The sequence below is a fragment of the Cucumis melo genome, chromosome 9 (assembly GCF_025177605.1).
Source record: "Cucumis melo cultivar AY chromosome 9, USDA_Cmelo_AY_1.0, whole genome shotgun sequence".
In the NCBI taxonomy this organism is placed as follows: domain Eukaryota; kingdom Viridiplantae; phylum Streptophyta; class Magnoliopsida; order Cucurbitales; family Cucurbitaceae; genus Cucumis; species Cucumis melo.
This window is the reverse complement of record NC_066865.1, coordinates 2,736,862-2,764,828: the sequence shown is the minus strand read 5'-3', so window position 1 is coordinate 2,764,828 and position 27,967 is coordinate 2,736,862. Positions and strand designations below refer to the sequence as shown.

The 27,967-nt window shown below is 31.6% G+C and overlaps 4 protein-coding genes across 4 annotated transcripts; 1 reads left to right on the top strand and 3 right to left on the bottom strand.

The window, feature by feature from the left end:
- Positions 1-5,155: 5,155 nt before the first annotated feature.
- LOC103498037 (PP2A regulatory subunit TAP46) lies at positions 5,156-9,814 on the top strand. Its single transcript, XM_008460489.2, has 9 exons — positions 5,156-5,575; positions 5,674-5,796; positions 6,791-6,877; positions 7,028-7,126; positions 7,290-7,451; positions 8,112-8,147; positions 8,236-8,307; positions 8,580-8,860; positions 9,304-9,814. The coding sequence occupies exons 1-9, from the start codon at positions 5,495-5,497 to the stop codon at positions 9,557-9,559; spliced, it is 1,197 nt and encodes a 398-aa protein (XP_008458711.2). The 5' UTR covers positions 5,156-5,494; the 3' UTR covers positions 9,560-9,814.
- Positions 6,109-11,824, bottom strand: LOC103498036 (phytolongin Phyl2.1-like). The gene is made up of 2 exons (XM_008460488.3): positions 10,543-11,824; positions 6,109-6,413 (listed from the first exon to the last, which is right to left on the bottom strand). Exon 1 carries the CDS (start codon positions 11,410-11,412, stop codon positions 10,645-10,647), a length of 768 nt encoding a protein of 255 aa, XP_008458710.2. The 5' UTR covers positions 11,413-11,824; the 3' UTR covers positions 6,109-6,413; positions 10,543-10,644.
- A 3,979-nt stretch (positions 11,825-15,803) lies between these two features.
- Positions 15,804-16,628, bottom strand: LOC103498035 (uncharacterized). The gene has a single exon (XM_008460487.3). The coding sequence runs from the start codon at positions 16,520-16,522 to the stop codon at positions 15,995-15,997; it is 528 nt and encodes a 175-aa protein (XP_008458709.2). The 5' UTR covers positions 16,523-16,628; the 3' UTR covers positions 15,804-15,994.
- Positions 16,629-19,088: 2,460 nt separating this feature from the next.
- LOC103498034 (uncharacterized) lies at positions 19,089-24,458 on the bottom strand. Its single transcript, XM_008460486.3, has 4 exons — positions 24,156-24,458; positions 23,873-24,049; positions 20,280-21,800; positions 19,089-19,536 (listed from the first exon to the last, which is right to left on the bottom strand). Exons 1-4 carry the CDS (start codon positions 24,171-24,173, stop codon positions 19,504-19,506), a joined length of 1,749 nt encoding a protein of 582 aa, XP_008458708.2. The 5' UTR covers positions 24,174-24,458; the 3' UTR covers positions 19,089-19,503.
- Between the last annotated feature and the right edge of the window lie 3,509 nt (positions 24,459-27,967).

Sequence of the window (27,967 nt, the reverse complement as noted above, 5' to 3'; positions counted from 1 at the left end):
GATAAAAAAGTACATATGGGAGGAGAATCCATTAATGAGAGAAAAAGTTTAACATATTATGAAATATAGGTAATTAATATAAGAAGATGTGTCCAAACACATTTTGGATGATGATCGGAAAATATTATTGTTATGAGGTTGATTTGGCTTGATGTGATGTTGGGAAAATAATCACTTTGAGATCCATACAACCAAGACGACGAAGTAGCAGTTGATTATTCTTAAAGAGGCAAAGAGATTGTGAATAGGGTTTGTTGGTCATAATGACACCCATGAGATTAGTCGATCCTTTTTACACCTTTGGCCCTATGTACAAGTGCTTACAAGTGTGCCATACATGACTTAGTACTATAGATGTGAAAGTTCACTCTCCCAGACAAAGTACTTGCTTAGTTCGATACCACTTTGATCATGATATTGACTTAAGCATTCCAGCACATTTGAACAACATAATAATACACTGATTGTGAAAGATATCTATTTTGTTGGTTAGTTCGATCGTTCGGATTAGCCGACCTTCTAGATTAGAATCACAAAGCATTAATTATTAAAGGAAAATATTGTGCATAAAGAAATCTTGAATAGTGATAAGAAATACGATATGATATAAAAAGATGAGTTAGTATTAGACCTAAGTTTTTTTTTCTTTTTTTTTTTTTTTTGGCAAATCGACACAAAGAAAAGAAAAATAATGACAAACTAACCTCTTCATCAAGAATGATAGGCAGAATACTAACAAGAAATGAATAATTCCAATTTAAAGAAGGTCAAAGCAGTAAAAAACATGACCTAATTTGTTCTCTAAGTTGTAAGCTAATTGTTAGTTCTTTTCCTCTATTCAATGAAGAATTTCAAGTAGTTGGAACTACGGTTTTACAATTTTTCTCAGAAAGTAAATTACAACTCACTACAAGAAAAATTGATCTACCACAACAGTTAAAATCTGTCATATTTAAAATTTTTACAGTTTTTTGCAGTCATTGTATCGCCTGTAAAAGTACGACTATCTATGACAGAATAAAAAAACTGTCACAATAAGTATTGTCATGACAAAAAATAAATGTCATATATCCAGTATTATTGACAAATAATAAATGTTAGTATTTTATATTTTATGACAATAATTAACTGTCATCAGTTCACATATATTAGAGTAAGTATCTATAATTCTTTGCATATTGACGACTGTTATAAAATGTCATAAATTTATATAATTTGACATTTTTTTCTGTCAAGAACATGTCGATCATGACTTTCGTCTAATGTTAAGAATATCTTTACCTTGACAGTTTTTTTAAAAAATCAAATGTCATATACTCCTCTATTACTGCGATTTTTTTTTACATGAAAATACATTAAATGATAGTTCTTATTTTTCTTGCAGTCTTGCCATTACACAGACCAGATCAATTACAAAGTATTTTTAATACAACACACTTCACAAATAGTCAACACTTTAATATATGTACGTTTATCATTCACTTTATAGTATTTGTACAAAAAGATTGACTAAATAACCATTTTTAGTAAAGGGTGTTAGTGATATATAATTAAAATTGCATTCAACCACCAACTTAAACTTTTGGATGAATTGGTGGTTTAATACTCCCCAACTAAAATAGGTGACGGGGGTATTCTACAAGAAATTCACCTTTTGCCAATGACAAAAATCGTCGGCATATCTTCAAAAAAAAAAATCTATGTTCATAAACCTTTCTCTACATACCAAAACATAACAACTTACATCTACTAATTAAACTCCTTAATCCAACTTTACATAACCAAAATAATAACTTACAATTATATTCTTTCCAACTAGTTAATAACTTGACCTAGAGTGTTAGAGCCCCAAAACTATACAAACAACACAAAAAATCAAAGCTAACTTTAACTAACTTTGAACCACATCTCCAGCATCTCGAGTCTTTTTGTAATTATACAAATTAGGAATAATTCATTCAAAAACAAAATAACTAATAATCATATTTGAATGTGAAATTATAAAAATTAAGTTAATAACAATTTATTCCAAACAATACATTATAGCAAACTGTATCTTGAGGCATTTGAGTATTCATCGACACGATTTGGTCGAGCAAATGAACCAAAAAACCACTATGTATTTCAGGCTATAAGAAAACATACTCCAAAATGGTGGACTAACTTAGTACAAGGAAAACCAAACAGCAAATGATACCTTCCTTGAGATGATATGGAAAACCAAACTACCAAAAAAATGTAAATTTTGTGTTTGGTCCATTAGATAGAAATGCATCAACACGATGGATACTCTACAAAAAAGACTTCCATCCTCATGCCCTAGCTCAAATATGTGCTATCTTTGAAAAGAAGAAATCAAAGACCTCCAACACCTCTTCATTTATTGCAGATTCGCAAGACATATATGAAACAAGCTCACAAATAGCATTGGGATCAAATTCAACAATGAAAGCATGGATACAATTTTTGAAGACCTTTATTCCCTAAAGCAGAAGAAAACCAGAAGAAACATTATACATCTCAATGCAGGGATTGCAACATTATGGAGCTTGTGGAAGGGAAGAAACAACATAATCTTCAAAAACTTGGAAAGAAGTACAAACAACAGCTATGGGAGGATATCCAAAATCTCATAGGAATGTGGTGCAACAGAAGTAAAGAATTATAGGACTACAATCAATCGACCATTTCTCTAAACATAAAAGCTCTATTAGACTAAATACATCTAGGCTCTACTCAAGCTTATGATTTGTGTAACTTGGGTTTTATTAATAAAAGGTGGCCCTTGCCACATCGTTTCTTGATTAAGAAAAAAAAAACCTTAATATAAGGAAACAATTGACTTACTAATTGTATTTCCAAAATATTATAATTGCAACTTATTTTCAAACTACCAGAAAATCATGTAGAAAATCAATAGTTCTCCTCCCCTCAATTTTAATTATTGAGTCAACTTATTCTGAAATTATCAATGAGTTTCAATTCAGATCCAAAATCAAACTTATGAATAGTTTTCTCTAAAAACGTTGTTCGAAGTTGTGAAAATTCTAGTTTTCCTTATACATATGTAAATTAAACTATTTCTTATTTCAACAATCTTGTTTCTAAGAACTAAAGTAAAAGTAGCCAATTAACTCAACAACGTAACAAAGAAAATTTCATACCCAAGACGAAAGGGTGTAGCAGCCAACAACAATCAGAGACGAAAGGGATGTGATGCAATGCAGCACGGAGAGAAAGAAGGAGAAGCGACGGCGGCTACGATGGAACAGGAGGAGTCGAAATTGGGAAGAATAGAACAGAGCATGATGACGGTCGATGGAGACTTGCGGGGGTTGGTGGCAAAAAAATCGTGTACAGAGAAGGGTTCTTCGGCCGCGGCATTATATTGGGAGAGAATAAAATTGGGAAGAAAATACACCATACTTTTGTTTTAAAAGAACCGCTGACGGTAAATTTAATTCCATCGACGTTTTTCACCTAAGCCGACGGTCATAATAAACCATCGACATATGTCTACATATACCAACGGTATAAAAATAATTCGTCGGTAAAAACCTATCTACTCCAACGATATAATTTTTTCCGTCGGCGATTCCACTTATTACTGACGATAACATAATTCGTTGTCGTATACCTCTTCTACTGACAAAATTTAGGGGTGTCGGCATGTTTGTCGTCGGCAAAAGCAAAATTTCTTATAGTGAAAGTTTGGTCAAATCATCTTTGATCAAGTATTGAAGAACTGGTACAGCTAGAGGGTCCAACAAAAAGTGCAATAAAAAACCGACTTGTAAATGGCAGAACAATGCATTTAATTCAATTGATGGGTTGATGGATTTGAAATGGATGAGTTCAACAACCTAATATCGAGATAACACCAACACCAACTTCACAACTAGGATTCCTAAACTCAAATACATGATGGTCATGGTTCACAAATTTGTTTGGTGTTTTCATAGTACTGTTTTCAAATTGATCAAAATATTATATTACTGAATCAAAATTTTTGGTGTTTAAATTTTCATCCTGTAATGTTGAACTGAAAAAGTGGATAAATTTAGTTGGTATAATGATTATTTTAAATTATAAATCCTTACACATTTTGTAAAAAGAACTATTTACTGCGAGTGAAAAACTATTTGCAAACAAAAGTACTGACTCTTTAACTTTCACTACCACTTTCATTTTTTAATTGTTACGAGCAATACACTTATTAGTGAAATTTTGTACTTCTACTTCAATACACAATACAAAAATACTTCAAAATATTCTAAATTAATGAAATACCTTTTGCAAATAGTTGTACATATTTAAAGAGAAAGAAAAACGAGAAATTAATTAGAGGACGTTTAAACATATGTCTAGATTAAACTAGTAACGTTTCATATTTATTATGTAAACTCACACTTATATATGAATTGATACATTGCTTCGTTGTGTAACCACTTTAACCCAACATTAGTTGTAATACAATGAGGCACGTAGTAGTCTTTTCAAACATATGTCAACGATTAGATCACAATGTTTCATGTGTATGGTCTAAATTACATCCATATGCAAAAAGATATACCACTTCATTATATAATAATAAGCAATCTCAATAGTCATAAAGTAAAGAATGTGTCTCAAACATTTTATATATATATATATATATATATATATATATGTATGGTTTAAATCGCATCCATACACGAAAAGTTACATCACTTCATGTGTAACCACCTCGACTCAAATAGTTGTAACAAAGAGTAAAGATTATAAAAACATGTAAGGGTAAAATGGAAAGTAAAGATTCTCCGCTTAGCCTTTCCCTTGTATGTATAGTATAGTATATATAGATACTTTCTCCAACTTATATCTCCTTTCTTAAAAAAAGTTAAAAAAACCAAACAATTATGTTGGTCCAAAGGCCCACACCACGTTGGTTCCAGAAAAGCCTCTTACAAGATGTTTTGGGCCAATATTTATGGATTTTTTCATTATTGAGCCCAAGTCCACCCAACTTTGTTTCCGGAATGCCTCTTGCGAGTTGTTTTATTGGGCCGATTGTATATGGATCTTTCCATAATTGGGCCCGAGGCCCATACGAAATTGGATTCTAGAAACTTGAAGTCCCTTCTAGTTTAGGCTTCTACCGAGAACAAGCCGAAGCCAATTTCCATTTGTAATTTACTGATGAGGTAAATCTTGACGGAGTGCTCCACACCATAGTACTGTCTGAACGTGACAACACCGAATCCTTTAAGAACCTAACATTACCGTACGGCCCAACGGCGGCTCATTACAATCGAATTCCGATCGCCGTTCTTCAGTTTTCTAATCTCTCTCCCCATAATTCAGTCTCATCGTTTCATACTTCATTTTGTTTTTCCCATTTCTGATCGACGAAACTTAGGGTTTCGATTTCCGATTTCTGAATTTTTCATGTGAATTTGTTTTCAACCCATTTTTAGCCGCCTATTAGGGTTTCTTTCTTCCCGAATACACTAAAATGGACGACCTGCCTCTGCCTTCAATCTTTGAACAAGCGAGGAAAATTCATAACGCTGCAACTGAGTCTGGTTTGGATCAGGTACCCTTTTTGCACCTTAGTGTTCTTTATATTAAGATTTCTTTTGGTTTCTAGATTTTGGAGGTTTTATATTTCTTTGTTTGTTTTGGGGAATTTAGGACGCTGTGAGGAAGGGTTGTGATGCATTACAGAAGTGTGAGGACATGATTGGGAAGCTGGGATTGTTCTCAGCTAATGAGACTAAGGAGGATATCAGTACCGGAAATCTTAAATATATTCTGGTAAGTTTTTATTTGATTCTTTTTTTTTTTTTCTTCTTCTTTTTTTGGTTTCTTTATACTCCTGTTCGATGAGGATTTAGTTTTTAGTTTCTCTTTTTTAATTGTGTTTGTTTTTACTGTGATTTTCACATCACATTTTAATTCTCAGCCTAATTTCATAAACAAAAATAAATTTTTTTAGTAATTAGTTTTCTAAAGCTTTCTTGGATCTGGATAACAATATTAGGAAGTAGATAACAAAAAAGAAAATATATACATCTATAGGTAAAAGTGTGTTTATAAGTTTAAGTTGCTTGTCAAATAAGGTCTTAGTAACTGAACAAAAAAAGGTAGTCAAAAAATTAGAGGGAACTGGGGATCAAGCATCTACTTATCATGTTGGCGCTCCATTTTGTTTAAGTGATAAAGAGCAGAAAGTTACAAGACCATCGTTTCATGGAAAGCCTAAATAGAAACCTCAAGAACATTGTAGTACCAGCCTTCCTGACATTTCTTATGTACTTCCATCTTCTCAAGTTTCTCAAAGAACTCAGAGATTGGTGTTGACTCATTCTTTGTGCTTCTGTCCCTTATCCACCTTGCATTGGAAGTTATCAACGTATTAAACTAGTGATAACCTGTGGAAGTCAAACGTTAGGGAGCAAGTAACACATAAATTTCTAATGATAGAACAACTAGATTTTTGTCAGTATTTTTCAGATAAAAAATTTCTTTATGCAAAAATTAAATAAATATGAAGAAAGAAGTAAGATATGCAACTCCTTGCCAATTTATTTTCTCCATTGCTTATAATTTCATTGCCCCTAGTGTTCGGATTATGAAATGGTCTTCCAAATAATGTATTTATATTCCCTAGAACTTTATCAGATCTATCAGTTTGAGTAATTGTGATTTTTGAATGATATTTTTTTCAAGTAGATAGTTTTTATGGCCGTTTCTGCAGTCACGAGAAAATCCAAATATTTTATCCAACTCTGATAGTTGCTTCCTGCAGGTGCCATTTTATCTTGCTGAGTTGACTGAGAAGATTGTACAAGATGACCGAATTCCTCTCCTTAGGGCTTCCCAGGCAAAATTAAAGGTGGGTGCAGCCTACAATTTTACCTCAATAATATTGAAAGTTTATATTTCAGGGTAAAATGAATTCTGTTTGGTTGAATGGTTAAATTCATTCTATTATCTTGAAGCTTCATCATTAATTTTGAAACTTGAATATTTGGCATTTCTCTAGGAGTTCATATCATTTTGTGAAGCTATGGAACTGGTGCCACAAGAGGAACTTCAAACATCCACTGAAGGAAATTCACTTGCAGATCGAAGGGCTCGTAAAGTAAGTATGCTCACATCACATTTTGAGATTATTGTCTGCAAGGGAGATAGTAAGTAGAGAATTAAATTATTAATAATGTAGTTCATTTCTTGCAAAATATTAGATATAATTTGTGAATGTTATTGCAGTCGACATGCACTTATGTTCGAAAATTTGTTTCTAGATTGCAAGGTTCAAACGTCAAAAGGCTGCTGAATCAAAGTTACTTGAGATAAAGGAGCGAAAAGAGCGCCGTGGACGTTCAAGCAAAGCATCTGCATTGTCTGCTCCTATAGAGGCAGGAGAGGAGGATGTGCTGGACGATGATGGAGAAGAAGAACGTGAGGTTAGTTGTGAAATTATATTAGCAGTAATATCTCATTTCTCTCTGTTTTCCGTCACATTGCCTGTTTTAGGCTGCGAGATACATCAATTTTGGTTAGAAAAATTGATGGAAGTTGTAACGAATAGCAATAAATTGTGGCATCACACTTGTTGTTTATGATAGTTTCACGCTTTATCTATAAATAAGAAGACAAGTTATACAATAACAATACAGATGGTTCTTTTATATCTTTCAACCTTGGCTGCATCCTGGCTATATCACATGGAACATCAGATTGCAATTCTTTCTGTTTTTGTTATTCCTCTATATATGTTGGAATGCATGTGGTGCTATGAACAACCTAGTACGGGGGTCTCGCTGTTCATGGACTAGCTAACACACCGTTAGTGAATCACATATATCTGTGTGTTAATCTTTACGTTTTTCTACTGTTTATTTGTTGATTTCATAACAATGTTAAGAAATAAATTCTTGGAAGTCAATGAAACCACAATATGTCTTATGCATGCTAAGTGTTCTACCTACTGAGTCGTTTACCCTTTCTCACTCAGAAATTGGTGCAGTTAGTCTTTGGGCCTTAGGCCAGTGTTTGATGGAGGTGATAGAGTTTTTTATGCTTTTTTCAGTCGTCCACTAAGTTCCTTTCTCTTTTGTCTACAGGCTTGGCTTACGACCATCACTTTGGCAATCTGCAAGGTCAGGTTATGCAGACTTATTTAATATCTTCAGGTTGTTACCCTCTAGGATTGTATTCAGACTTTCTCAAAATGCTATGTATTTTCAGGCCTTTGATTTGCTAGAGATGCTGAAGAAGGAGGAGGAGATGCTCTCTTCCATTAAGGAAAAAGAAGAAAAGGTAGGAACAGGAAACCATTCTTCAAACAAAATGGAAGCATTTTCTAGGGGTTTCATGCACTGCTTGTGCATTCACTCTATATTGCTAACTGGCGTTATGATGTGTTAAATTAAATGTATTCCCTCCCTTCATGTTTTCTGGACTTGGTTATTTAACTATAAAAAATGTTTTGTCACGGAAGTGCTTGGCTAGCTAGTTAGGGAGTTCATTCTCAGAGCATACTCGATTGAAGTTGAGATATAAGAGCATTTGTTCTTTTTTATATATCTCAGGATGGGGACAAGAACTTTTCTAGAGAGATTCTTGATGATCGTATGAAAAGAGCAGAAGCTTGGCATCGGGATGGTGTTGTAAGAGCTCGATATACCAAACCAGCACCACCTATCACTTGTGCAACATTTGCTCAGGATGTCTTAGAAGGAAGAGCAAATGTCTCTCAAGCACACGAACACAAACATCAGCCCATGATATTTGGACCAGCAAGTCTTGTAAATGGACCCCTTACAAGCGAGAGGGAGAGGTTGGCTGCACAGGTTTTCCAACCTGGCTTTAGGTACGTATTTGTTCTCGTTTGTTATTTTGTCAATCTGACTATATTTTCTATTCTTTTGTACCCTGTCTACTGTTTAAGAAGGAAAATGTTAGCTGAGCTCTTTTTTCCCAAAATATGTTTATTTTGAGGAAAACATAATGGTTTAAATACTATTTTGACCCTGTACTTTTAGTTTTGATTCATTTAGGTCCTTATAGTTTCATAAAGTGTTCTTTGGGTTGGTATATTTTCAACTTTGATTCATTTTTTGATCCCATTGTTTTTATTTCATTTTTAGGGTTCAAAATGATATCTTTTTGAAAGTTTGAGGACAAGTTTAAAGTACAAAAACAAAGATAAACCAAAACTAAAAGTATAGAGACCTAAATAATATTTGAACTGCGTTCGATTATGAGAAAAGGAATTTGTACACTTAATTTATGGGTTGAATCTTGTGTGCAAAGGTTGCCAACCATGAGCATTGAGGAGGCTGGGCTGAGAGAGATGGAAATGATGAACAAATGGCAAGAGAGTACTGCCAAGTACATTGAAGAAGCAAACTCCGCATGGCATAAGGACAACACTCGAAAGCCTGGGCCTAGTGTAGAAGACGAAGACGACGATGACGACGCTGCTCAAGAGAAGGCGAGAGCATGGGACGACTGGAAAGACGACAATCCTCGAGGTGCAGGGAATAAGAAGCTGACTCCTTGTGGTTAGGATGAACATCATGTGTATGTGTTGATTATACAATGCATGTAACGATACTCTTGTTCATGTGAGGTTGAAAGTACAGTTTATTACTAGTAGGGTTGAAAGTACTTTTTGATATTCAAGCAAATTTACTGGCAAGTACTTAAAAATCCTATTTATTAGAATCTTCCAGCCCAGTTGTACTATATAATAATACCTATTGTCACGTTATCATTAACAGTTTATTTGGTAACCTACTGTTACTTTATTTTTTATTATTAATGTGAATGTGTTTGAAACCTTTAACCACCACTCCATTGATGATCTAACAAATCAGATAAATTCTTCCTTGAATGCAAGTCAACATCCGATCATAACTTCTTCCTAAAATGCCCTTGAACTTAAATGCTATATTGACTTTCCTGCCCCTGACGTTAATGTGATAATGACATGTGGATATGAAGTTTTAATTAACTTAGCTCCAAGCCTTCAGCACGAATGCGAGGTTTTATTTTTCCAACTTTTGTATTTGTATTTGAGAATGTACAGCCAGTTGATGATTTTTTGGAACAACTCAAAGATTGTCCATAATACTTATGGCATAAGATAAACATCGTAATAATTGTGAAAGAAAAGCATCAATCAAAGAGGAATATATGTAAAAGTATTTCAATAGGTATGTAATATGGGTTGGATGAGTCAACTAGAAAGGAAAAATGAAAAAGTACCAACTTTTGGGTTTGATAGTTTAGGTTATTTGGATTATCGGATAATTCGAACAGTCCTAAAATTAATAGTTGGGAAGGTTATCCCAATTTCAGATTCTGATTGAAGGTTTGTGAAATGACGAAAACAAAGATTATTCCCATTTGGATAAACCAAACCCCATTGAATTGGTATTGTCTTTTAGAGAATCATACACAAAATGTAGAGAAAGAAAAAGAAGAATCAGAGAAACCCAGAAAAGATTATGAGCAAAGCAAATAAAAATATACAAACTTGAAGCTTACATGAATCATACACGTGATGTTGAATTTCAACCCTTGTTGTAGTGAAATATCATCATTGTCTGTCAATCAAGGATTGAAATTCATCGAAAACCTCAGGCATTTTCAGCTTTCAATGCACTGAAATCCCCTGCAAACCCAAAGCCATATGCCAAACAAAACCAAACATACAAACAAATCAATGGATAAAACAACCCATACATGTTTTCTCCATACTTGCTTTGCTTTTTGACGCTCACTATTATGAGAACCATTCTTCTGCATCAGCAATGTAATATCTCTACTGCATAAACCATTGTTATCATCATACAGATCCACAGAATCATCCATTCCATACTTCCCTCCTTCCCAGTTACCATCCCCAGTCACCTTCTTCTTCTTCTTCATTAAGCTACCCGGATTTGAAAACTTGGAAACCAATGGTATTTGCTTTCTTGAACTTGAGTCCAAGCTCGATCTCTGACTTCCCATCAATCCGTTGGACGATGTTTTGTTCAGATTCAACCCCAGGAGATGCCGGAAACTCGAATCGAACTGCGATTGAAAACAGTAAGAAGTGAAGTTTTCAAAACCCTTGAGCGATTCGCTCTCGAGAAACACCTCGAAATCACGCTTTAAGCGGTTTAAGAAACCAGAAACCTCCGATTTGTTAAGGTCTTCATGAAAAATTCCGAAATAAACAAAAGAACCTTCGATCAAAAAGGTGTACGCTCTGTTTCTAATGGTGTGAGAGAAGATGGAGTGATGAGGAGGAGCTTTCTCGATACATCTGAGAGGTAAGTCATCGAGATTTGGTTCTCTCGTGAATTCAGCTAGGATTATAGTTCCTCTTGCAATGCAGGAATAGAAGACGAGATCTGGATTGGAAACCATTAACGGATTTCAGAAGAAACAAATCACTACTCTCGAAGAATGGAATTCAGATTCTCAAAGTGGAATCCGATCAAACAGAATGAGATCACAGAAGAATCAATTCTACAGTAGGTTTTGACGGATTCACCAAAATCAGGTACGCTTCTTCATACACATTATTTTTTCAATTTCTTCGAACGGAATAAAAATGATTTCCTGTTAATTCTTCATCCTTCTCACCAAATTGAATTGGTGAAAAGAGAGACGAAAAAAATCAGTTAGATGAACAAATCTTCTCCTTCTAGGGTTTGGATTTTCTGTTGGATGAAGATGAAGATGAAGATGAAGATGAAATATTGAAGAAGAAGAAGAAGAAGAAGAAGAAGAAGAAGAAGAAGAAGAAGAAGAGAGGGAATGAATTTTTTTCTTTTTTCTTTTTGTTTTTTTTTTTGGTGTGAAGAAGAAAAAATGGGGAAAAGAATAAAAGTAAGAAACCAACAACAAGAAAAACGATTTCCAGCGTGGCATTCACCCCTATAAATTGCTCATATTACGTGAAAGCCCCTAAAATTCTGTGGTTTGACTTAACAGTCCTTATCATCAAAATTTCAATAATTATATTATTTAAATAAAATTACCTTTTTAGCCATAACAACTTACTTTGGTCCTATCAAAATAACATTCATCTAAATTAATGATCCATCCCAATCATAAGTTTAGGAATTAAATTAAGATCTCTGTGTTTAGTTACTTTAGCATTGAAATGATATTAAGAATAAATTCTTTTTTATTTCATTTGTAAAATTTAAAAAAAATGTATTATTTTTTTTATCTTTATATTTATAGCGATATGAATTTTTAAGATCTAAACCTCTAGGTTTTCAAGAATGAGTTTAAAATGTTTTAAATGTATTTTTTTATTTGATTTTTAAAAGTAATTGAACGATACTTAAATAGTGTTAGAGATTATATGATTTTAGAAAAAAATTAATTTAAAATGTCTAATTGTTTTAAATAAAAGTACGAAGTTATATAAGGAATCTTTTAAATCTATTTTTACAAATTCAAGGATTAGATGGATATTCTTTCATACTTTAGGACTAAAAAGATTGTAAAAACTACCTATCGTAGTAGTTGTAATTATACTATTAAACTTTCAAAAGCAATAATTATACCCCTAAACTTTAAGAAATGTATGTTAAAATAAAATTGGACAAATAAACGATTAAAAAAATAAAATAAAATAAAATAAATCTCCAAATTTGTATAATTATCCCAATATTTATACAATTACGTAATTTTGGGACTAATTTTAAAATTATAATAATTTATAGTTTTAAAAGTTTAGAAATATAATTAGAACTAGAAGGGTGATTTTGTAATTTAGCCTAAAATTAAAGACTCCCTCTTTCTCCCTCCTGAAAGAGATAGAGATGGACTGTACACATTCTCCTTTAGCTTTGTACGGAAATTTGTTTGTTTAGGATAATTTTTTTTACAGATTTTATACCTAATTTTAACTATTAGGTTTAGTTTATTTATGGATAATTGTGTGTGTAATTTTAAATTTTAAATTTTAAATTTCAAATCATTTATTTTAGGTTCTTTTAAACAAATTTTTGGAACAAAAAATCGAATGTTTAATCTCGAAGTTAATAGTACAAGCACTATATCAATTGAGTTATAAATTCATTTTGGGCATGGACTTGATAATTAGAACCTTAAGTTACAAGATAATTTGCATTATTAATATTATTATTCGTTATTTTTCTTTCTAAAAATATATAGTATAGGAGATCGACTTTGAATTTAAAGCTGATGTTAAAAATTTATGTTACCGAGTTATGTTTGTATTGACAATCTGATTTTCTAAATAATAATACAAAACTTTAGTTTTTGTTAGTAAATAAACGAAAATAAATATTAAAAAAAAGCAGTAGTTGTAGGTCTCATGAATGGATAAGAGAGAAAGAATATAAATGTGTAGTTATGAAGTAATTGGTGAAAAACTCCATAAGCCTAAGGTTTAGGATCCTTCAAGAAAATTATACATATCTAATGACGTAAAAGAAATAAGGTTTAAGAACGATATTGATGCGAGTTTTGAAGCTAATGAGATTTCACTATAATAAAAATATTCAAAATTGATGGTCAATTTAATCAATTGATATTGTTCAAGAAGAAATTTCGGCCAATTAAATTATGTCAGGTAATCACAGCAAATATTATGATAATTATAATTCGATTGGATTTGAGTAATTAAGTTTTCTCATACTCAATCCAATTAGGTCCCAAATATTAAAATTGGGCCAAAGAAATAATGGACCTGAGTCTGAGTCCATCAGTAAATGGGCCCAAGACTAAGTCCATCAAGTAAAATGGCTCAAGTCCAAGCCCAACAAGAAAATGGACGTAAGCCCACTTAAAGGCACATGATAATTATAATAGGTAGCAATTTTTAGAATAATTATTAAGTATGTAGCAATATTTTAAAAAAATTGCAAATATAGCAAAATCTATCCGTGATAGGCTGATATCGTTGATAGACTTTTATGGTTTATCAGTGATAGACCAACATTTACTACATGGTCTATCAGTGATAGACTTCTATCATTGATAGATTTTGACAGATTTTGCTATATTTGCAATTTTTTTAAAATGTTGCTATATACTTAATTATTTTGAATATAATTGCTACATTTGCAACTATCCCCATGAAATTTCTCTATAAATAGAGACATTTGCCATTCATTTGAGAATCTCTAGTTGAATGAATAACTGGAGCTCTGAAGAACTAAGCTTTAAAGAATTGAAATTTCAAACTTCTAAAAGCTCCCAAGACGTGCAAGTTCATATCAACCTCGAGATCATCATCTTCTAAAAGATTAAAGACTTCAAAGATCAAACTTTTCTTGAATTCCAAAAGATTGAAGCTCAAATAGATTTACAACCACAACTTTTCGAAGATCGAAGATCGAGGATAGAAAAGTTCTAAGTCTTAATTTGTATTTGAGAGAAAGAATCAAAAGAGCAAATATTGATATTGTAACCACACCACTATAAATTAATATACAAAATTCAATTCCACGAATTATATTTCACCCGAAATCTCGTATGAACATATATTTCTACGTTCAATGAAAAACATTCTCATTCATTTGAAGTAAATGGGATTTAAATGATTGAATCAAACATAGCTTAGATCATAACTGACACAAACAAAATATTTATAGATATTTTCAAATATAACAAAAAGAACAAAAATATAGCAAAATATCACCGTCTTTCTACGATAAACAGAAATAGAGACTAAGATAAGCTACTATTTGTGTTTATCTAACATGGTCTATTGTAGTCAATAAAAAGAATAGATATATTTTGCGATATTTGTGAATATTTTCAAAAAAAAATTGTTATTTCAAATAAACTAAATGAAGATGTAGGGTTGGATAAGATAAAAGTAGGAGAAGCTAACATAGTTTCTTTTCATAGCAACATATTAAATTCTCTTATCATATAAATCTATACTCTATCTCATTGGTTAGTAGATTCTTATTTGTTTGATTGAGTTTGTTTCACTTAACTTGAAATCAATTAATGCATATAAACTTAAACGAAAATTGCACCAAATACCACAAGATGTGAAACATCAAAAAAAAAAAAAAAATCAATGTAATATTAGTAATAAAATAGTTATTTTTAGAATAAAATTTGTCAAAAATGAAAAAGAAAAAAATAATTGGCAACATGTTTACGATAATAAATCATTTTTAGACTTTAATGATAATTTGTTTTATTATATAATAATGTATTTTGTTGTTATTGTTATTATTATTTTGTTATATTTAAAAGAAAAATGGCATCTTATGACAAAAAAAAAAAAAAAAGCTCATAGCATCTCTTTTTTTGCATATAACAAATAATTAATGGTATCAAACGGTTATTAAAGGACTATTTTAGTAAATTTTCCTATTTAAAAAGATTTCCAAAATTGTCGATTCTAAACATTTTACACCTTACCTATGATCAGAGGCGAATTTATTAAGGAGCCAATGGGGCACGTTATCGATTTTTGTATTTTATATTAATTTTGAAGTATCCACTTATAATATATACTAAATAATACTTTATTTTAAACAAAACATGGTTGTAGTGTAGTGGTTATGCTCCCATTCTTATCGTTATAAATTTCAATATTTGAATTCTTTTTAACGTATTCCCTCTATATAAAATTTGTAGATCACTCATTACTTAAAATACAAGATTTGACTCGAAAGATGGAAACTTTCAATAAAATTTGAGATGAAAAAGAACATCTTTGCTCCGGTCTCTTTGTCCTATATAATCCTTACAATTATACCGATATGTATAAAGGAACAAAGAGAGTAAAAGAGAAAGTTAAAATGTTTGAATTTATACAAAAATGATGGTATATTCCAAAATTTATGGTTCAAGATTACATTTTTGAAGCTCTTGAGACTCACCAAACAAGCAAGAGAGAAAACAAACAAAACAACAACCTCAGATCTTCTCCCCAAAATGTTGGGCCAAACAGATTTTTGGCTTTGGCTATTGACTATTCTTCTTCTTATTATTACTATTATTATAGCTGTCTGTTTCCCCCTTTTCTTGCATCTGAAATCAATTGCTTCTTGAACATTACAATGAAAGCTTCAACTCTTTCATTCAATTCCTCTTTTGATAACCCAATTTCTTCTTCTTCTTCTTCTTCTTCTTCTTCTTCTTCAATTTCATCTTCTTCTTTTCTAGCCTCCTTGAACTCTCTGTTTTCAGTCTTCTTCTGCTTTGTTTTATCTTCTTCTTTTTTAGCCTCCTTGAGCTCTATGTTTTCAGTCTTCTTCTGCTTTGTTTTACCACTTGTCTCTTGTTTTTGGGTTTCACTGTAATTTGCAGGATTTGAAGTGAAGAAAATTGCAACAAGAATAAGGTTTAAAGCAAGGAAAACCCAGATCCGCCATTGCTCAACTAAGAACATAACAACAGCTTTCTTCAAGCAAGTTGCCATTAACAATGCTGTTCCAGCTGATAACAAAGCATTTCTTATAGAATCTTTATCTTCAAACTCTCCTCCTTGCTTTAATTCTCTGTTAATTTCTTCTGTCCTCCACATGTTTGATGAAATCACACACAGAAAATGTTTGAAGTGGGTTTGCTTCAATTTAAAACTCTCAAAACTTCGGTGGGTTTATATAAAGGAATTGAGTATTGTTTTTTGTGGGGGTGTGAGAGTGGGGCCAACAATGGAAGCAGGCTTTAATGATATCAAAGGGGACAAAGGTGCAGTTGCTGGAGAAGACAAGAAGACAGAGATGTTAAAGCCTGCAAATTTTTCACTGCCATTGCCATTGCCTTTTAAAAAAAAAAATAAAAAAATAAAAAAACTTTTTTTGGTTTGTTTATGATTGCTTTGATTCAAATTATGAAAAGGATTTTGAAGTTGTGAAGATGGTGGTAAGATTTGTTCAAATGTTTCATTGTTGGGGCCTGGCGTGCGCTAATTCTTTCATTGTTTTATAATGCTACTTTTTTTCTTTTAGCTTTGTTGGGAATTGGTGAGAGTTCTAAGTTTGGGTTTTCTTTCTTTTGAATTTCATTTTCTATGTTTGGTTTTTATAGAATCTGTTTGAATTAAACAGCTAAATAAATGTTTAAAGTTTTAAAAAAAATGTATTTATAAACAACTTTAAAAATTAATCTAAATGGACTCATGGTTTAATGTTTTTTTTCAAAGTTATTTCACTCCATGTTTGAGAATATAATTATAATAATTAGTATCGTTAACAATTATAAACTATAATTAACTATAATATTATTATTCCAAATTATTTTTTGCTTACTATTTATTATTTATATTCTCTCTCCTTTCTTGTTCTGATGTTTACTATTTTTTTTATTTAGATTTAAATAGTTTGCATCTAAAAAGACAAACTATTATAATCCAGATTAAAGTAATTTGCATCTCAAACATAAATTATAATTATCAACTATAATTATCTACTCAACACCTCAAATCCTTCCTAAGAGTTTTGGGTGGTTGTGTGAAGCATACACCTTTATTGTTCGAGTTTAACATGTGTTGATTGAGGATTTGAGCTTCCACCCTCTTGACGAAAAGATGCATTTTAACTACTTAGCTAGTGCTTGGATTGTTTCAACATTCATATTTAAGCTTTAGCCTAACTATGGTTGACGTGGGGGGTTAAAATATCATTTCTAAACTTCATGGTCCAACTTTAGTCCTGCACTCGAGATAAATTTTAGAATGGATCTAAAATACACAAAATATTTTATCCAGTTCTTTAATGAAAATTTCAAAATAAAATAAATGCAAAAGCTTAAAAACTCAAATAGGGTTCAGTAACTAAGACATCATCGGTTCTCAATCTATACTGGCTACCTACATATAAATTAATTTTTCACAAGTTTCATTCACGTTTAAATGTTGTAAAGTTGGAATGTTTGTCCTATGAAAATAATTGAATTGCATGTAAATTATCCCCAAACGTCCACGAATATAAAATAAATAAGTCAAATAGGATTTTAGATTACTATTTTGTATGTAATTGTATTTAGTAATGAGTAATTTATTTTCTTATTTCTAAAAAGTGTTGGTTTATTTTATTAGTTGTCATTCTTACGTCCACAAGCGATTGATCCATTTAGTTTTAGTGAAAAATGTAAAATATCACTCTTGGAATCTAAAGCATTCAATTATTTTCTCAGCATTTAAAAAAAAAGAAAATGTTACATTGCATCTTGAAAAGGTTCGCTTTAGCTTTTTGAAGCTTTGTTTTTGAGAAATTTCAAAGAGATGATTAATATTAGGGTAACTTGAGCTTTGGCATTCTTACAAAACATTATCATAGCAACAAACGTGAGCCTTTTCTCATTATGACTAATGTATAATCCATTCTTCAATTCTTAGGTTACCTTTGTCATGATGCCAACGAAATTGACCTTTTTGTTGAGAAGATTTGGTATAAAAGAAAACAATGTAAGTGAATGAAATTGGACTTTTAAGGCTCTCTTTTCACTTGCAAGCTTACATTTTGTGGAAAATTTAACAAGAAAAAATTAACGTGAATTAGAAAGAAAGTGAAAAACTTGAACTAATGTGTTTTTGCTCTTAAAATTTATCTTTGTTTCTTCTCAATTTATTTATTATGATTTTTGTTTTCTTCGGTTTAAGAAACATTTGGATTCGGTTTAAGAAACAACTGTAGTAAAAAAAAAAAAAGTAAGAAATATTAAATTCCTAGTTAAGTTCTAAAAAAAACAAGCTTTTGAAGACTAATTCTTTTGGTTTGAAATTTGACTTAATTTAAGAAAAAAACACGTGTAGAAGATGGAGAACAAATAATATAAACTCGGCCTAAAGTAGTGTTTGTAAATTTTAATTTCATAAACCAAAAAACCATATGATTATCAAAGGAGGGTGGACAATTTGCATCTTTTGCTAAAAAAATCCATTTCAATCAAAGATTGTAATTAAATATTGGGAGGAAAAAAATAAGAAAACAGAGAATCCAATGTCTTGGAAAGTGATAACCACCTGCAAAAGATCTCATTTCTTTCCTTTTAGCACTAAAAAGTCTCGCCTTTCATCAGTCAGAGAAGCAATGTAATGTCAATGCCAATGATGAAGAAACATCAATTCAGAAATAAGAAAGAAAAGGTAGAAAAATTCAAAGGCATGCTTACTTCAAGACATGTTGTGTTACATGTATCATCACAAAAATGACCCTACTTGTTTCATTTTACATAATCTCAACACATTGAAGCTAATAATTAGTACTCCTGAATCCTCATATCTTTTTTTGTTATTGATTCATGTTTCTATAAACTAAATTAAATTAAATTAAATACTATATAGCCATCAACTATGTGAAGAAGACACACTAGTAAAAAACTGCACAGAATAATCTATTCATCTATCTTTCTCTCTCTCTCATTAAATGAATCTAAACACCAATCAGTGGATTTTTTGGAAAAGAAAATGCTGAAGAACAACTCACAGGAGGGCTGACGTGCTTGATTCCCAATCATATCCAGGTTCTGATGGTGTTGAAGGATGAAAAGAAACCACCATTATTACTCCCATCTTTTTCTAGACAAAGATACGAGCTGCCGGAAAATAAAAAGGTAAAAGGTTAGCTATTTGAAACAATGCACTTAAGATTTTAACCAACCAAATGATGAGAATGTAAGGACAGAAATCCATTATGTGCTTGTGCAAGTGTTCTAAAGATCATGGAAATTGCAAGAAACATAATCAATAGTAGTCTTACTAAAATTGTAGTGGAAAAAGTGGAAAAGGAAGTTCTTTTGCTTCAAATTTCACATTGAAGTTTTCTTCAAGTGTGTTTGGGTTAACTTTTAAGTGTTTAATTTTTAAAATAAGTCATTTAAAAAAAATTGAAGTGTTTGGCAACTACTGAAAATAACTTTGAAACGCTTCTAAAACAACATTTTTTTAGAAACCTTTTTTCTTCGCTAGTCAATCCAAACAAGTCTTACCCTTTTAAAATAAATCATAGAAAATCAGATTCCCAACCCTTGAACCAACTGCCTCTTAAAAACAGTTCAAAGTCAAGTGATTGGTTTTCCTTTTCCTGGTTGAATTTCATAGGTGAACGACAGAATAGTTAACATTGCTTAGCCAAAAACGTGATTTGGGTTGATGCAAGAACAAAATATTGAACTCAATTAAGGTGTCAGGCGTCAGTTCCTAAAATAACATTAAAAGGAGCTTTTACCATATAAAGCCTCCAAATAATGCAAGCTAGAGCCACTACTAATAAAGTCTCAACATCTTATAATCAGTTCATCACACATTCAAAATTGAAAAAGGAGAATGTGTAACAAACCTGACGGGCAACTTGTGACAACTGTCGACTCTCCCTCGTCGATTCTCTGATCAAGTTAGACCTCTCAAACTCAGGCTCAAACTTTAGTTTCTCATGCAACCTCCTTTTTGCATTGCTCTTTCCTGGAGAAATATTTTCATCAGAAATGTCTATGGCTTCCCTCTTGCGTTTGCTTTGCCTTGAACATCTAAGAAACATTTTCTTGTCTACTTGGCAAGGAGAATAATTTGTAACTTCATATATTTGCTCGCATTTTGTATCAGGATTCATTTCAGAGTTCGACTTAGAACTTGGAAAAATCAAATTCCTAATTCCACCACTTTCCTGTTTCACTGTCAATGCAGTCGAATCTTTCTTACTGTTTGCAGCATTCTCGAGGACTTTGGATTTATTGACCTTAACACTGGCAGTAACACTAGGGAGAACTGATAAAGAATCAATATAACTTCCTGTTGATGCGAGTCCTGGATCCAAACAGGTTAATTTCTTCATCTTCGTCTGATGCTTAGTTATGTTGGAATGATATTCACCAGATTTCCTATTATCATCAACTAGATTAATGGAAGTACTACATGGAGATGGGAAAAAAGACTTATCGCAAGGGTTGATAGGCTGATCAGGAGAGTGACCATTTAAATTCCCTGTTTTCATGTTCCCTTTGGGTAGCCCTTCAATAGAATCCCCACTTGCATCTTTGTAATTGTCAATTTTATGCTCCTCCGGCGAACGAGAATTTAGTGTCACGTTCCCACTGCCAACCATCAGAGGTGGTCGATATTCACTTTTATTAGATCTCACGACACCATCTTTCAAATGAGGCTTGCAAATGGAAATGATGCATGATGGATGATGAGGTTTCGTGAGTTGACTAGCATGCAGCCTGCAAGTGCCTGTTTTACATTTTCCAAATTGAGACGTCTTTCTTAATGTATGGAGCTTTACGGATCTGGTAGAGAGGTCTCTTTCCTCCTTGTTCCTTCTTTTTACTAAAGGTTCCTTTCCCTCAAGGACTTGGCTATCTTTTACATCAATACCTAGAGGTAAACCATAATCCTGGAAATTCCTTTCTAGCGAACGAATTCTCTGGGGGCACCTCTTACTAGATAACCTATGCTCCTTGATTCTCAGTACCGTGGAGGTAGAGTCAGAATCATGAGAATGGACGATGTCCACGTGAGAAGCAGATGAGTGATCGATAGACCTTGGCACACTATTGTACATTGCCTGAGCAATCTGTTCCATCTTCGTGCTATTTAAATTAGAAGACGCTGTTTGCAGTTCTGGTGAGGAAGGACGGGAAGAATCCGGCTCAAGAGTAGACCGACTGGAGAAAGTAATTTTATTCATAATTTTCCCTTCAAAAGGCTGCATTTTGTCTTTCTTCTCCTTCTCCAACTGGTTTTTGGCCTCTTTCAACTGCATTCTAAGATCTGTTATCACATCCTCTGCCTTGTGAAGTTTTGCTTCAAGCTCTTCAACTTTTCTCCTCTGGCATAATGACGTTATTTCTGCTTCATGCATCTGCAAAGGAGAATGGTATGTCCATTTGGATGAAATAAGAAAAAACAGTTAGAAATGGCTACTACAGTAGTGATGATATTTCTGCAATCTGCCTATATTCCAAGTTCCAACTGTAATAAATTCAGTGATTGGAAATGGCCACTACAATAATAAACCTAGAGAGGTTTGCGTTGGTAGGTTATTTATAGAAGTTTGAAAGTCGCAAAGAAAGTGAAATTTTCATTTGGTCCCTTCTTTATAGAAACCGTCATACCGCTGAAAAGTTACAAAGGTAGTTCCGGAGTTGGGATTTATCTCTTTCTATCTGCTGCTTTTGTCTTAAGGAGGCTGAGACACTCGATCAGATTTTTCTCCCTTGCCCTTTTTGTTCAAAAGGTTTGGTGCTACTTCGGTATAGCCATATACCAAAAAAGGTGGATCTCTGGCTTGTGTCGAGTGTAAGAGGAAAGGTGTTTAAAGGCAAAGCTAAAATTTTATAAAACTGTGCGGTGAGAGAGAGCTACTTTATCCTATTTGAAAAGAGAGAATCACAAAACTCTTACATAACTCATTGAGCATCAGTAGGACAGAATAAACCTATGTATAACAGAAAGGTAACCAATACGAAGGGGATTTGTTGCTAAACAACTTTAACAAACTAATCCAAGTGTATTATGTAATATTTTTAAAGATAGAATGACCTCAGCGGATTCCTTTTGAAGCGCTGTTCAAACCGCAAGAAATATTTTTGTAGAAACAGCCTAGTCATGAATAGAAGACTTTGATTATGTAACTTTCTTTTGGGTGGGAGGAAATTCTATACACTCCCAGCTCCCGGGTTTTCTTATTATCGTTATTAATTGTTTTATTTTTATTCTTTTTCTTTGAGATACATAGAACGTTTCTTATCAAAAACAATGTTTTTAAAAAATAAAATATAATACTCAGTTTCACAAATTTATTTGCTTGACGAAAGTTCAAATTCCATTTGTCAACCAACATCAAACTCCACCGAATGTCTTAATCATTATGAATCCGGACTTGTTTTAACATCTTGTTAAGCAACATTTAATACAGAACTTGGCATAATAAAACAAATGATGACTACACTTCCATGAAATTAGTTAACTTTTCAAGTAAACTAATGCAAATCATATCTCAGCGACGGAATGTCTCAGACTATCAACCACATTTACAATTGGTAAAGAGCCTTAAATCATATGTAGAAGTTAAAACTCCAACCATTTGCAAGAAACTATAATCAAGCAATCATAAAATTTCAGATCACCTTCAACAAAGGGTTTGCTATTTGCTATTTGCTCTTTGCTGAATGTAGTTAGGTACAGTAATCCCAAAGCTAGGAAATTTAATTACGAGAAGGATAATCCAAAAAGTATCCAATTACGCTCTGTTTCAGATGCCATTAACTTTAAGTACTCGCATCCATTGATGGTTCTAGTCTTCCAGGGGCTAGATAAAACTCAAATGTCCCCATAAAACCTCAAACGAACTCACAAGCAACACTTAAACACAGAGTCCATCATAAATGGGAAAAAAATGTCTAACCAATCTAGGATATGATGAAAAAATCACAACATAAATAAAGATCCAAATAGCATTCAATAAATTAGAGATACATGCAACAAAAACATCAATTGAATTGCCGAAGGCAATAATGAGAAATTCAAATCTAGCTAATACTTTTGTCAGTAGTTAAAATTCCATTGAGATTATCATACAATATCACTATTTGGTTTCGAGTATGCTGCTGGCTAATAAAGGTACTCCCCTTTATACATTCAGTTGAGAACTTGTATATTTATAACATTGCCTTGTACACCATCAAAGCAGCCAAATAACCATTGAGTAATACGTACAAGAAATGAATGTGAATAACATGTCTATAGTAAAATTTTGCAGAACTATTACAATGTAGAAAAGCACAGCTAGTTATCAAACCATAAGAAACACACACGATGATAAACATCACAAATACGCAGCAATTTACGCAACCATAATCAATGAATAAATTTTGAGAAGGAATCAAAAAGTAGAAAGGACGAAAGTTAAGATAGTATTAGAATAAAATTTACCTTAGAATCAATCATGTTCTTCAAGCGAAGGAGCATCCTGAGCGCCTCATCCTTGACAGAACAAAGATCCTGCTGGAGACAAATCACTTTACGGTCGGATACCATTACACGAGCCGCAGCCTCCTTCACCGTGTTCAAGATTATATCAGCATAAGCCGTTTTGAGAGCCATCATTTTCTGAAAACAGTCAGAGAGAATCAAATAACCAAAAACACAATGTTTTCCAGTACAAAATCAAAGAAGATACCGATCCTTCCAAAACTCCACGTTGAATGAGTAGTACCTGGTGTTCGTCATCCATGGCTGAATAAATAAAAACTTGGAGCTCAGATTAAACAGAAGAAGAACTGAAAGATCAACTCAACTAAAAACTTAAGCTACGAAATCGAATCTGTTCTGATTGCCATGAAATTGCAATGGCTTTGAGGTTTGAATTTGGTTAGATGCGGGGGGGGTGGTTCCTATGGTAGTTTGGAGAGCATTTCGGCGGGGGAGCGGTTTCGGTTAAGATGAAAGAGGAGGGCTGGGGAAAACGACGGCGTTTAAAGGGAAACGACAGCGTCTGGAGGGAAGCTTCCACGTGAGGGATTCAGATCCTTTGGGTTTCAAAGGCGCGCAAGAAAGAAGGAAATTTGCGGGTGGGACCCCCAATAAAAGAAAATATGAAATGTACTTTGGGGATTTTTATGTATTTATTTATTGTTAGTTTTAAGAGCGCGGTTTCTTAACGCTCTACTCTTCCAATTTCAAAATTTGAAACCATAAGGTCGTTTAAACGTAGGCCCATTTTAACCTCATCATCATTTTCAAATTGGAGACAAGTTTTTTCTTTCTTTCTTTCTTTTTCCTTTTTCTTCCGCCTCCAAAGTATCTTAAATAACAAATCTATCTATTGAAAATATTTATAAATGCTTCATATTCTATTAATTATAAATATTAATAAACTTCTCTCAATATATTTTGTAAATATTTTAATTCATTTTGTTGTATTTGAAAACATCTTGAACTTAAATTATATGAAGTTCAGATTTAGAAGTAATTTTGAAAGAGTTAAAACTGTTAGTTATATTAAAAATTCTTGGATTCTTAAATTAAGTTTGGAAACAAATGAATGGAGAACTAAAAAATTCATATTTTTTATTTTTTGAGTTGTGATCAAAACAATAGGGTCAAGTAATTAAAGTCATTTAAATCTAAAGTTTACTTCAAACTAAGCTCACGGTGAAAATTAGGACTTAGCTTTAGCCCAAGTTCAAGTTTGATTGATAGACCTAAAAGTCATGTGAGCATTAGGTCACTTTTTTTTTTTTTTCTTTTTCAGAATTTAACCAAATATCAATTTTTTAATTGAAAAAAAAAAGTAAAACATTTAAGAAATTGGAAAGAAATGAATAAGCTTAATTTAGAGAAAATAAAAATAAAAGACAAAAACAAACCTGTCATAGTTTTCATAACTTATTTTTTCTAGAATTGAACTAAAAATTTGTGTTTAATAGAATAGTTAAAATCTAGGGGTCTTTTTCAAAAATATAAAAAAAGCGACAAAATATTTATAGTATTGAAAATGAAAAAAGCGTAGAGGTCTATGTTAAATACCAAAAATGCCCCAAAGTAATATATTTGGTAACGCGATTTAGTAATTTAGATTTGTTTTTTCAATTCTATTGTTTAATTTGGTTATACGATCGTTTAGATTTGTTATCGTTTAGATTTGGCTACCCCAAATCGTTTTTTTTTTTCAATATTCTTTATACATCATTCTTTAGATTTGGTTACCTAATCTAAACGTATAAAAAGAAAAGAAAAAAGACCATACATGCAGTGAATGAAAAAAAAGAGAAAAAGAAAAAAGACATGCATACTTTTAAAAGAAAGAAAGAAAAACAAGAAAGAGTATAGAAACAATAGACATTGTTATACGACTGTAAATATTTGAATAATTTGTTATATTTAGGAAAGCTTCCTTAGAATGAATTTAAAAGAAACGAACATAATTTTATTTAAAAAGAAAAAATATAGTATTTGAGTTACGTGAACAAGTTGTAAGTTGGATTCTAAATTGATTTGAGTTATACGATGGACACTAATTATAATATAGTTTTTTAAGTATAGGAAAGTTTTTGAAAGTTGACATTTTTATTAATAAATTAAAAGAAAATGTTCAAATTTATTATTTTTCTTATTTACATTAATATTAAAATGAGATTTTAGATTGTTAGACAGCCTTAAGAATTTGAATTGCAAAAAAAGTATTTGAAAGTTAGGACAGTTTTCTAAAGCAATTAAATGAAATAAAAAACGTCTTAAGAAATTATTACTTAGTTGACAAAATTGAATCAAATTTTTTAGGTATATATATATATATAGAATAAGATCATAGTAAAAGGTTAAAAAAATCTGGTAGATACTTTTTCATAGCCACTGGAAAATAAGAGGAATCCACGTAAGTAAATTCATAGGAAAGAACTCAATGAGTAGTGGTGGTGGTCACTTTTTCAAAATACAGGGTCTTTCTTTCTAGGTTTAATATCAAAAAAACAACTTTATAATTATTAAACTATTCCTCATATTTTAAATTTAAAATAAAATATCAGAAGGTATAACAATATTATAAATATAATAAAATTTATTTGGTATTTAGTTGCATTTAAAATTCTTGTTGATCGAGGACCGGTTAAAAATTATCTAAAAAGAAACGTAAGAAATGAAACTTAAACGCGAGTCTACAAGTAAAAAGGAGTTAAAAGATAAGATTAGGAGAGTAATATTGAAAATTTGTGCTAATAATGATGATACAAGGGTGTAAAAAAGGTAAAAATTAGAATGAATGGGTCAATTACTAATTGATTATTAAGCACCTTTTTCCCCCACCCCTCCCAGCAGAAGCACCATATAAATTAAAAATTCAGGAAGAGTATATATTGAAAAGATGTGTCTATCTATATCTTTCTTTCAAATTTTAATATCCTGCTTAATAAACAATTGGATATTGTGTTTTTTTAATTCAATATTATATCTAGTCTTTGTCATTGAAATATTCGGATAACTCTTTAATGAAATGGTAATGTGACCTTTATATTTGGATTATTAGATTTTGGATTCATCGTATTACTTAAATAGATAAATAACCAAAAAATCATGCTAATTTATTCAATAAATCTTTTATCCAACACAACAAAAATAGTTTGACACATTTATCAAATAAACCCAAATACTAACTTTGTTCACATTTAACTTTGTTCTCCAAAACTCAAATAATCAAATCTCGCTCACACCATCTCTCCAAAAAAAGAAAGAATCGAGAAAAAAAGAAACAAACACCTCAATGAATCACAACATATCCCTAGACTTGAGAAACTAAAAATTTTTGTATATGGATGAAGTTGCATCTAGCATGAGTTGAGAAAGTGAAGTAGAATGCTAATGCACCAACATGATGATGATCGAAATCTTGCATGCAAAATGACTTTTTAAGTTTTCCAATAAGACATCAATTTGTTATCTCTTATAATTAAAAATTAAAACTCTATATTTCAGAAAGTGGCTATCTTATTTGACAGTCTAGTCGTCATTAATGTACAGAATCTAACCTCATTGTTTTGTTAAAAAGTTAACAAAACTCTAACCGCAGGAACCAAAATATGTTCTTTTTAATAGTCTAAGGACTCAAACAAATATTTTTAAAAATTTAGGAACCAAAATTATTCATAGTTTTATTATTAAATTAATACTCCTTTTGATATCATGTTCAGTATTTTTTTTTTCTCTTTTACATTTTCTTTACGATCATTTACACTTTTAAGAGAACATTTGAATTTAAAGCTAAATTTTTAACGTTTCTTTCGAAAAACTACTATTTTATCCTTCAATAAAACTGAGTTTGAATTTTGGAAACATTTTGAAAAGAGAGGGAAATAAATCAGATAGAAAAAAAAAGAGTAGTATTTATAAGTTTAATGTCCTTTAAAAAATAAATAGATACTTAGGACTTCCAAAATAATCTTACCTTGGAATTATTTATAATAAGCAATAAAGTAGGATAAAGATTTATTAAACAAAATTGATGGTAAAGATTTAGATAGGTAAAGTGACTTG